This window comes from Hippocampus comes, unplaced genomic scaffold, assembly GCF_001891065.2.
Source record: "Hippocampus comes isolate QL1 unplaced genomic scaffold, H_comes_QL1_v1.1 scaffold334, whole genome shotgun sequence".
In the NCBI taxonomy this organism is placed as follows: Eukaryota; Metazoa; Chordata; class Actinopteri; order Syngnathiformes; family Syngnathidae; genus Hippocampus; species Hippocampus comes.
In genome coordinates, this window is record NW_017805480.1 from 113,180 (window position 1) to 125,044 (window position 11,865).

An 11,865-nucleotide genomic window follows, 5' to 3' on the forward strand; every position below is an offset into this window, starting at 1 on the left:
TCAGGCAGGTGCTACAGATCCATGCGCACCAAATCCAGCAGACACTTAAACAGCTTCTTCCCTCTAGCCATTAACTCCCTAAACAGTCACTGACGTCTACTCCACTGCACCAGACACTTTAAAGCGCTCAAGGACATCTGCACAATGGCACTCTTCTTGTACAACAAATACTGCTACTGGTCACTCTAAAATGGTTCAATGATTTTCTGCACCAACTGTACAACTGCCATAGTATTGTATTCTACCACTGATCACTTTAGCTCTGCTTGATACTTTGCACATTGTCTCACAGTTGTCACTGGGTGGTACCACCGCACTACGGTTCACTTACATTACGAAATGTCCTTCCATACTTATTTGTCATGTCCTTGTTTATGATGATACTAATGCAGCGTGTTATACCGGAGACAAATTCCTTGTGTGTTCTACATACTTGGCCAATAAAGATGATTCTGATTCTGATTTAAGTGCTGCTAAATCGTAAATGGGCTGTCACTTTTAGAGCACTTTTCTACCCTGCGTACTCAAATCACTTCACACCGCTACCTTATTCACCTACTGATGACGCAGCATCAGGAGAAACTTGGGGTTCACTTCCTTGCTTGAACCACTAACCTTTGGGTTGGAAAACAACCACTATACCACTGAGCCATGCCACCCCTGCTCTGTCGAAGAACAAAAACTCTAAATTGTGTCTGCATTGTCTACATTATGAAATTTAAATATGCAGCAGAAAAATCCATTGTTGCCAACAAGTGATGGTCACTATGTCATGTTAGCATACATTGTCATAACATCATCGTGTGTCTCCTTGGACTGGGGGAAAGGCCACAATACAACACTGACGAGACTCTGCCAGTCATTGTGTGCTGCTTCCAAGAGCAAGGCCTGACTGCACAATTTGTCGGGGAAGTGGGACAGCAGGCAGTGGGGAAACAATTCATGGGCATGCATGCAGGACCGTGACACACAGGTAAGGATATGCAGTGGAGCTTGACTCCGCAGGAACAACGAGCATGGTCCTGGCATCTGCCTTTACTGGGAGGTCACGCCTGATAAGAACGGGGAGCGCTGTCACACTATTAGGCAAACTATTTGGCAATGTCTCTTAAGGACATGTCAAACTATGCGGAAAAACAAACACACATTTCCAATACAACACGGTTTAAATGTCGTGGACGTGAAGTCTCCTCGACGTCAGAACATTCCATTGGTACCTCTACTTACGAACGTCTCTTCATACGAAATGTTCAAGTTACGAAACGCCTGAACAGGAAAATATTGTATCTTGTTACGAAAGAAATTTCAAGATACGAAAGGTAAAACTAGAGTATGGGCAGCTACTCGTAGCTCCGAGTTTCCTAAACGCAACATACTTAGAGTTGCTCTGCCATTGGCTACTACCGAGCATCATCCTGGCATCCCATTGGCTAAGAGGGACCTCTACCGTATCTGTCTGTGTGGTGATAGACAGAGATGTGTCAACGCAAGTAGCATCCTCGTCATTCGCCCTTCAGGCCATGAGGTGTTCTGTTAGTTTTATGTAGATGTGAATCACCCGGAAAAAGTGTTCACCAGTTGGGCGATCACTCAATTTGCTGATGTTTGCCTTGGACATTTTCGAAAGATTGTTAAAAGCCGACAAAAGCAAACGTCCTTGGATCACTTCTTTACAAGACACCAGGCAAAAACGACTTCTGAGAGAGAGCATGTCCTCTGCGTCTGTGACGGAAGCGTGCTGTGCTTGCTCGCAGTTTTGTTTCTCTACGGGTCCAATTTCCACATTTTAACCACTTACAGTATTTAGAGCCTTGCTTGTGATGCCAGTAAGAGGACAAAACCTTCAATGAACATGTCCCCGTAGTGTCATTATTTTCAGTCTTCACTCCGGGTATAACCATTTTTGTCGAGTCTTTTTTCGTTTTTTGTTTTTTTTTTAATTCTGTTGAGCCACAATTCAAAAGCAATGTCTGATTTCACTGGGAAATATTCATTAAAATTTCCTTCATTCTTACCTTTGTCAGATTCAAATTATTTCTGTGGCCACTGTGGATTTTTCTTTCATTTAGACACAGGCGCCAACAATTTTGTCCACGCGTGTTCATAGTTTTGAAGTGATTTATTCTTATGCAATATTTTAATTCCTGGTCCAATTTACTCCACACTCCAACAACAAAAAAAGAAATGCATTGCTCCTATATGTTGGACACGTGGACAGCTCCATTCAGGAAGTCCAAACATGGGCATAGGATACGATGATGCTCTTTCGAGCGTTTCAGAGGTCAGGTCACCACAAGTTTTTATGTTTTTTATCAAATTGCATGTTTTCCATTATTTATGAGTGGGCATTGTGTGACCATTTGTATGCAGTTTGTACTTGAGACTTCATTAATTATGTTAAAAAAAAAACAAACAAAAATAAACTAGGGCTGATTTTATTCATGTGACAAATCTATTTGGGGGGGGGGGATTTAGCTACATCATGTAACTTTTTATGAACTCAGGTTTTGCAGACGTGTGGTGCAAGACTGGCCGCCACGTGCATGTCTGACATTGCCAGTGGCGGGTGGTGAGTTTTGGACCTGGGCCTTAAGTAGGTATTTCGTGATCTAATCCACCTCTTAAAACCACCCAAACGTTGCAAGCCATAAAATTCAAAGTAAATGATTAATTGCCAAAAAAAGTTAAGTTTGGCAGTTTAAAAAATGAAAAATCTTGTCTTTGTCGTGTATTCAATTAAATATAGGTTGAACATGGTTCAATGGCAAACATTGTATTCGGTTTTTATTTATGTTTAACAAAACGTCCCAACACCATTGGAATTGGGTTTGTAGTTGAGGAGCCCTTCATACAGATGAGGGGAAAAATGATTGATGCATTGTGAATGGTTTCGGGCTCGGCGAAGGTCTGGAACAACAACTAGCGGGAAATGTCCAAACTTAGGACAGCTGCATTTGACAGAACAGTTGTAGTTCACGATCTGATTCCCCGTGCTTCAGTGCAACTGTACTTGAGGCTAACCACGGCACAAAGTCAAATTTCATTGCCAGATTATAATGTTCAGTAATGCGGAGACTACAACGAAGTCCAACTTTATTGCACACTTGTGACTCTTGTGAGGGTAGTAGTTCAGAAAATGGATGGATGGATGGCAAATGCTATGACACTGCACTGTGTCGTGACTGTCTTAATAGTAATTAATGTTACATGCAATAAAAACAGCAAACGACTCAATGAAGTGCAGCTATGGTGATAGTTTTAATCTACTGTTTTTATTTTGGTCCTTGGAAACGTTTGGACTAAAATGATAGGGGGCCTGCATTTATAAAAAAAAAACGTGCGCGGATGAATGTGTGCAATGTGCATTGTTGAAAGTTCACTGCTAAGCAAATAATTCTATGAGTGACTCATTCTTTGAAGCAATAATATTAAATATGTACACAGTAAAACACTCCCACCAGAAATCCTGCTGTATGTTCCTGACAGACTTTTAAAATGTGGAAAATTAAGACAGATTTTTCACAAAAGGAAGTAAGAAAATGGAAATAAGACAATTTTACTCAGCCACTGCAAATACTGTTTGTGGTTTGTGTTGCGTTACTATTCGTTGAATTTTGTTGGAAAAAAAATTAAATAACAGAGCCTGAGTCTTTTTTATTTAATTTGTATTGATGTAACCAAGAAATTCATTTTTCTACATTTCAATTCAAATGTTCTGTATCAAACTCATTTTAGTCATGGGCCAATTTGGAGTTATGTCTTCCCTCGGAGGGCCGTGATGACAGTGAAACCACAAAATCATTATTTGGACACAACAAATTAATAGATTACTAGTTTTGAAATCAGTCAAGTCAATTATAATAGTTGTTCAATTATTGTTCAAGTGAATTAAAACAAAATTATTGCACAATCTCAACGTTATTTCCTACACATGGCATATTCGATATTTCGGATCAGATTTTAGCAAGTTGACAGACATGATTTGCTTTCGCGGGCCACATGAAATGACCTGGCAGGCCGGATCTGGCCCCCGGGACTTGAGTTTGACAGTGGGGGGGGGGGGGGGGGAAAAAAAAAAAGAAGAATAAAGTGAATAAAGTGTTGAAAATGAAATATCTATTATGAAGAATGAAGAATGAACATGTTTTCAAGATGAAACCCTGGAAATGTAACATTCGTGGCACTTAATTTTCCAGACGATGGCATTTTCCAAATTTACGATTACTATTTATTTATTTTTACAACACCGCACTAATACGGTATCATTTCCAGTGTTTGTGTTTATTTGTCTATATGTGCCCTTCGATTGTCTGGTGACCAGTTCCGGCCTATCACCCAAAATCAGCTGAGATAAGCCCCAGCACACCTGCGACCTTTGTGAGGATGTGGGACAGAGAAGGGATAGATGGGTTGCGCATAGGGCTGCGGCATGACAAAATGGGGGCCTGAACTATTCGCACATCATTTCAAAAATGCAGGCATGCTTGCAGAGCTTGCAGTGTATTTGCATTACGCGTTCATCTTCGAATTAAAATAAAGGCAACAGTATATGTGCTGTGAATTAAAAAGACTGGTGGGAAGGAAAGATTCAGACCAACTTCATAAGTGTTCGTGAAAGTTCGTGAATTCCTTACCAATCCTGCTGGAGAGACGTGGCTGAACTCAGCAAGGACCCTGGCCTCTCCAAAGGCGTTGACCAGCACCCACATGACAGGGAATAGCAGGGGTAAGACGGGCAGAACACCCATCAACTGAAAATACAATGCTTTTCACTTATTACGCAAATAAAATTCATCAATATGACATGGAGGATATTATTAAATGGCTTCATTTTAATGACTTGATTCATTTTGAATATGAATATTTTTAAATACCATTGTATGTACATGACAAACATGTTGAGAAAGGAAGTAATGAAAACCAAAGGGATTTCAGGAATAGGTTAGAAACGTTTTAATTTTGAAACTTACCTGAAGCTGCAAAAAATTGTAGCTGACGGGGGTGAGGTTGGGTGCATCACAAAAGTAGCGGATGGTGTTCACCAGCAGGAATGTAACCTATATAAGAAGAGATGAAAAAAAAAATAACTAAAGGACCTTCAAATGCTTTTAAAAATGTATATTAAATTTTTTCAAAGAACTGTTGATTTTACTCACCAGCACAATCGGACAGACAAGCTTGGTAATGATGGACTGCACTGTAAACCTTTCATTGTCCAACACTGTAATTGGTCGGGATTCTGAAAAGTCCAAACTGTTCCTTTTGAAATGGAAAATGGGAGGGAACAAATCAATTTAAAACAATTGAAATCCCTGTGTCTTTCGCCAACCCAAATGAGAATGTGTGTGCGTTTATATATATATCGGTTCAGAATATATATTATTCTGAAACACTTTATTCTCACAAGGGTCGCGGGGCGTGCTGGAGCCTATCCCAGCCGTCTTCGGCAGTAGTAGACCCTGAACCGCTTGCCAGCCAATCGCAGGGCACATAGTGATGAACAACCATCCGCGCTCACACTCACACCAAGCCGAAGCCGGGATCGAACCCACAACCTGTGCACTGTGAGGTCGACGCACTAACCACTGTTCCATCGGGCCCGCCTCTCTCTCTCTCTCTCTCTCTCTCTTTGTGTGTATATATTTTTAACTGATGCATGTGCACCACTTTTTCCAGAATTTTAAAAAAAGGTAGCTTGGAAATGGGTCTAAAATCTGACTTTATATCTTAATAAAGGCCTGACTTCTTGAACAAGGGTTGCACCACAGCATGTTTAAAAGGAACTACACCAGAAGACAGACCACTGTTGAGAATGGCCAAGACCGATCTACAAATACTCGGGAGAACCTTCTTAAAGAAAGGTGGAGGAACAGTCATAACGACATAATTTACAAATCAGAAACCAAAAGAAAAACTGTGGAGGATTTAAATTTTTTTTTTTTGTGTTGAGAGACTGACCTTCACTATGAATTAATTTTACATGTTCATTAACTTTGGAGTTGTTGATGGTGTAGTGGCACACTCGACTGACTTGTGTGCGGGCAGGGTGGGGATTGACTCCCACTCAGTGACGGTGTGGATATGGGTGTGAATGGATCTTCGTCTCGATATGTGCCCTGTGACTGGTTGGAGATGCTCAGGACACAAGTTTACATAAAATGTTACAACTTTCCAGGGGACTGATAGTAGGCACACCTCCAGGATTTTTTTCTCTCCTGGTACTAACAGAAGGCTTGACTGAGAAAGTAAATCTACTTTAGAATGATAAATAAAACGGTAGAGGGGCTGAACTGGGCTTACACAGATTTCTGATGGGGCCATAGCATCCCTTGGTTCTAATGTAGCTCCATCACTGACAGAAACTAGCCAACAGCTATAATCTATCAAATTTACATGTAAATGATCAGGAACACTGTATACGTTGCCCCTTTGAAATAAATACATCAATAAATAAATAATATACAGGACAAGCAAGTTATTTAAATCGACAAATTCCTTCGAAATGTGACTGATAGTTATCGTTTTTGTTTTTTTTGTTTGTTTTTTTACTTGCTGATCGGCCCCAAAAACCTAATTGTGTAAACCCTAAAAACAAATCCTATGTGTGGAAATTTACCAGCCACCCTGTATAATAATGCTGGCATCAAACAGAATCCTGGTACCTCCAAAATCATCACTTTTCAGGAGACCCCAAAAACGTTATGTTTGTTTTGTCAAAAAGATCAAGTAATTTTCAACACCTAAGATTAGTCGAATGGCAACTGGTTAGCATGTCGGCCTCACAGTGCAGAGGTGCAGGGTTTGAATCCGGCTCCGGCGTCCGTGTGGAGTTTGCATGACCTCCCTGTGCCTGCGGGGTTTTTCGCCAGGTACTCCGGTTTCCACCCACATTTCAAAAACATGCATGGCAGGTTAATGGAACACTCTAAATTGTCCCTAGGTGTGAGTGCGGATGTTTGTTCGTCTATGTGTGACCTGCGATTGGCTGGCAAGTAGTTCAGGGTGTAACCCGCCTTCTGCCTTCAGACTTTCTCCAGTGTTTGTCCCAAAAAGCGGTGCAGGAACATGATGGTACTGAATATTTTGTTTGGGCTAAAAATCAGGATTCTGTTTTGGTACCGGTGTTCCATGCAACACTTGGGATTTGGCCTGTTATTTAAGCATAATATATGACGTGACACAATGGACAACCGGGATACGAATAGATTTTTTTCATAGATGTAAAACAATCAACTGTATGAGAGATCAAGGTTCCTACCTGACTATGTCTAAAACTGGAGTCCTGACTACTCTGAAGAGACGATGTTGTTGTGGGTTCTGGGGTCTGACTTTCTCATTTGCCCGTGTGGAAGGAGATGGAGAGGATGGGGGGAACAAATCTCCAGGTTCCAAAACTATGTGTTCATCATCCTAAACAGAAAAAAAAAAATGTCTGATCAAAGTACTGGTTGCATTTTGAAAGAAATTCTGTGGAGTGGTACAGATTGAGTGAATAAGGCAGATTTTTTGGTCCACATGTGCCTTGAGAATATACACATTTAATATGTTCTGGTACCATGCTTGATGAAATACAATTTGAAGAATACAACAGTTTGTGCATCATGATTTCACACTTTCATAAAATTTATTGTGCTGCTCCTTCTGGTGTACCTTCCTTGGCCACTGGGGGGGGGGGGGCAGTATAACACAGTCATGCAGGGACTAACGAATAAGAAAATCTTCACAATCACTGTGACTCAGGAAGCTGATGTAATATCAGTTGTTTTTCGCAGGGGCTAAAGAGTATTGTATATAGTACAGTCTGTCTACGTGTGTTGCTTCATTGTTTGTATTCAAATGGCAGTTGCATCAAGGTTTTTTTTATGGCACACCAATCAATGTGTTTTGTAGCAGTGTTCAGACAGTTGAAAACTGGTAAAATGGTAACTATGACAAATGTTACTTGAATCACTCTTCTTTCAGGGTACGACTTATTATACCTTTTCTGAATGAAATTAAAAATGTATTGATTAATTTCACAATCGTACTCCAGCGGGATTGGTAACACTCTAAATTGTCCCTATGTGGTTGTGAGCGAATGGTTGTTTGTCTGTGTGCCCTGTGATTGGCTGGCAACCAGTTCAGGTTGTCCCCCGCCCACTGCCCGAAGACAGGAGGCGGTCGGATACATAGCGTCGCAAACGAGCATTTGCTCTGGAGCAAATTTTTAAACCACCTCCCTGAGGTGGATCAAATTTGGTCCGGTATAAGCTCTTTAGTGGAGCTACGCCGGAGCAAATGTGCACGTGTGAACGCTCGACTGGATTTATTTCGGAGCTGCGTCGGACCAAAAGTTGCCGTGTGAACGGGGCTATAGAGAGGAGGAGGGGATGATGTAATCTGTGAATGAGAATAAGCCGTTTGCATCTAAAGAGTATTGTATAGAGTACAGTCTGTCTACATGTGTTGCTTCATTGTTTGTGTTCAAATGGCAGTTGCATCAAGGTTTTTTTATGGCACACCAATCAATGTGTTTTGTAGCCGCCTCACTTGCTTGAAATGCATGCTTTTACAAAAAGTTCTTTTTCTCCGTTTTTGCCCAGGAATCGCCATTTTCATGAAACTCAGCCATTTTGTAATGCCGATTGCTGAAGAATGGAAAAAGATAGAAACATTTTTTTTCTGCTGAAAGAATATATAGCATAAGAACCGAATATTCTGTGGGCCTGGCAAGATCAGTCAAAATCCAGTAAAACGCTGGGATTGAGGGGGTTGCTCCAGTGAAATTGGCTAATATCTGGAATCATGAGCTTCCCTCACCTTACCTTCAATCATTTCAAAAGATTCTGTGGGCCTGGCAAGATCAGTCAAAATCCAGTAAAGCGCTGGGATTGAGGGGGTTGCTCTAGTGAAATTGTCTGGGATTGAATGAGTTAATATCTGGAACCATGAGCTTCCCTCACCTTACCTTCAATCATTTCAAAAGACACTTCCCATCAGGTTTCCGCACCCTATACCAGTGGTGCCTAACCTTTTTTGTGTCACAGACCAATTGAGACACGTACATGCCGTTTGCAGACTGGCAACCATTATTTTCATGGCTTTTAAATTGCCAGTTTTAAGCACTGGTACAGTTACGTTTTTGTTTTGGTTACATTTGGTTTTGTTCCTTCATGTGCCCCTTTTGCCTACATCTGTTCTCGTCATCCATGTCCCTTGCGTTTAACCAATCAGCTCCCTCAACCCTTTGTGTCTTGTCCAGGTGTTTCTCTCTGTTGTCTCATCCCTTTGCTTGTATTTAGTTCCCTGGGTTCTGTCAGCCTTTGTTGGATCATTGTGATTGTGAGTGTGTGTGTGCTCCTGTCATGTTTTGTTTTCTCTCATGTTTTTTTTATTTTTTGGGTTACTTTGGTTCCTTGTGGTTTCCAGGACTATGTTTGAGTACTTCAGTTGTTTTTTTTTCCAGTGTACCCCCGTTTTTGTTAAATACATCTTGGTTTAGTCCGCCCTGCTTCTCAATGCCTCCCTGCCTTTTGGGGTCCTCCGCCTACCACCATGCAAATCATGACAGGTACTGTCCTGAGCAGGCTGCGCAAAGTGCTCGCATTTTCATGCTTTCCACTTGATCATTTGGGTGCTACTTGTTCTAATGATTCAACAGTTTTCTTGTATTGCCTTGTGTTTAACGACATACCATGCAACGACAGCTTCCTCCTCCATGTCGCTCTAGAGATACCACTCGGGGAGCAACCATTCTTGTCAAAATAGCTTAATCTTCGGAAGTCATGGCTCCCTATCAGCTGTGTGTATAGCTGTACATTTGGTCAATTTCTTACTATTACTTTGTGTTTACTGAACAATGTAGCCACAAGGGGGCACAAGCCAGTGTCTTATTGTGCCGGTCCCAAGACCGGATAAATACAGAGGGTTTGTGTCAGGAAGGGCATCCGACGTAAAATTTTGGCCAAAACAAACATGCAAATCAAACCTTGGAATTTCCGGGTGAACAACGACCGCAATCAGCGCTGTTGACCTACAAGGTGCCGGTGGAAAATGGACTACTGTTGGTTGAAGAAGGAGAGGAGGAAGGTGTGTCCGCAGGAAGAGAGAGAAGTGGAACGCCAAGAGTATAGGACTGAGAGTAGGGATTTTGAATGTTGGAACTATGACAGGAAAAGGTAAAGAGTTGGCTGACATGATGCAGAGGAGGAAGGTAGACATACTGTGTGTCCAGATGACCAGGTAGAAAGGGAGCAAGGCTAGAAGCTTAGAATCAGGGTTCAAGTTGTTCTATCATGGTGTAGACAGGAAGAGAAATGGAGTCTGAGTTATTTTGAAGGAGTTTGTTAGGAATGTCTTAAAAGTAAAGAGTGTCAGATAGAGTGATGAGTCTGAAGCTAGAAATTGAAGGTGTGATGTTCAACGTTGTTAGTGGGAATGCCCCACAGGTAGGATGTGAGTTGGAGGAGAAGGAAAAATGTTGGTTGGACCTTGATGAAGTGATACAGGACATCCCAAGAAGTGAGAGAGTTGTGATTGGTGCAGACTTCAATGGACATGTTGGTGCAGGAAACAGAGATGCTGAGGAGGTGATGGGCAGGTTAGGGTTAGGGACGAGGAATGCAGAAGGACAGATGGTGGTTGACTTTGCTAAGAGGATGGAAATGGCTATAGTGAATACTTTCTTTAAGAAGAGGCAGGAATATAGGGTCACCTATAAAAGTGGAGGCAGGACTACACAGGTAGACTACATTTTGTATAGACAGTGCCATGTGAAGGAAATCAGTGACTGCAAAGTAGTGGTAGGTGAGAGTGTAGCCAGACAGCATAGGTTGGTGGTGTGTAGGATGACTCTGGTGGTGAGGAAGATGAAGGAAGCAAAAGCAGAGCGAGCAGAGGACACAATGGTGGAAGCTGAAAAAGGAAGAGTATCGCATGACTTTTAGGACGGAGTTGAGACAAGCACTGGGTGGGCAGGAGGTGCTTCCAGATGACTGGAAAACTACAGCGAATGTGATCAGAGAGACAGGTCGGAAAGTAATTGGTGTATCATCTGGAAGGAAAGTAGATAAGGAGACTTGGTGGTGGAATGAGGAGGTGCAGGAGTGGAAACAGAGAAACAGGTTAGCTAAGAAGAAGTGGGACACTGAAATGACTGAAGAGAGTAGACAGGAATACAGGGAAATGCAGCGCACGGTGAAAGTATTGGTGGCGAAGGCCAAACAAGAGGCCTACAATGACTTGTATGCTCGGCTGGACAGCAAGGAAGGAGAGACTGATCTATACAGGTTGGCGAGACAGAGAGACAGAGAAGGTAAGGGCGAGCAGCAGGTTTGGGTGATTAAAGATAGAGATGGAAACGTATTGACAGGTACCAGTGGTGTGATGGGAAGATGGAAAGAGTACTTTGAAGAGTTGATGAATGAGGAAAATGAGAAAGAACAAAGAGTAGAAGATGTGACTGTTGTGGACCAGGAAGTAGCAAAGATTAGCAAGGATGAAGTGAGGAGGGCGCTGAAGAGGATGAAGAGTGGAAAGGCACTCAGGCCTGATGATTTACCAATGGAGGTATGGAAGTGTCGAGGAGAGGTGGCAGTGGTGTTTCTGACTGGGTTGTTTAACAAGATCTTAGATGGTGATAAGATGCCTGAGGAATGGAGAAGTGTGCTAGTGCCCATTTTTAAGAACAAGGGAGATGTGCAGAGTTATAGTAACTACAGAGGAATAAAGTTGATGAGCCATACAATGAAACTATGGGAAAGAGTAGTCGAAGCTAGACTAAGAGCAGACGTGAGCATTTGTGAGCAGCAATATGGTTTCATGCAAAAAAAAAAAAAAAAAAAAAAAAAAAAAAAAAAAGAAAAAAAAAGGGACTATTTGCTTTAA

The 11,865-nt window shown here is 41.8% G+C and overlaps 1 protein-coding gene across 4 annotated transcripts in view; it reads right to left on the reverse strand.

Annotated features, from left to right (window-relative positions):
* Positions 1-11,865, reverse strand: part of tmem94 (transmembrane protein 94) — a 77,841-nt gene that overhangs the window by 47,177 nt on the left and 18,799 nt on the right. For all 4 annotated transcript variants that reach the window (XM_019875713.1, XM_019875712.1, XM_019875711.1 and 1 more), the window contains exons 7-10: positions 7,259-7,410; positions 5,157-5,259; positions 4,971-5,057; positions 4,635-4,751 (exon numbers count right to left, since the gene is read on the reverse strand). In XM_019875713.1, the coding sequence (XP_019731272.1) occupies positions 4,635-4,751; positions 4,971-5,057; positions 5,157-5,259; positions 7,259-7,410 (459 nt within the window). The remainder of the gene's footprint in view (positions 1-4,634; positions 4,752-4,970; positions 5,058-5,156; positions 5,260-7,258; positions 7,411-11,865) is intronic.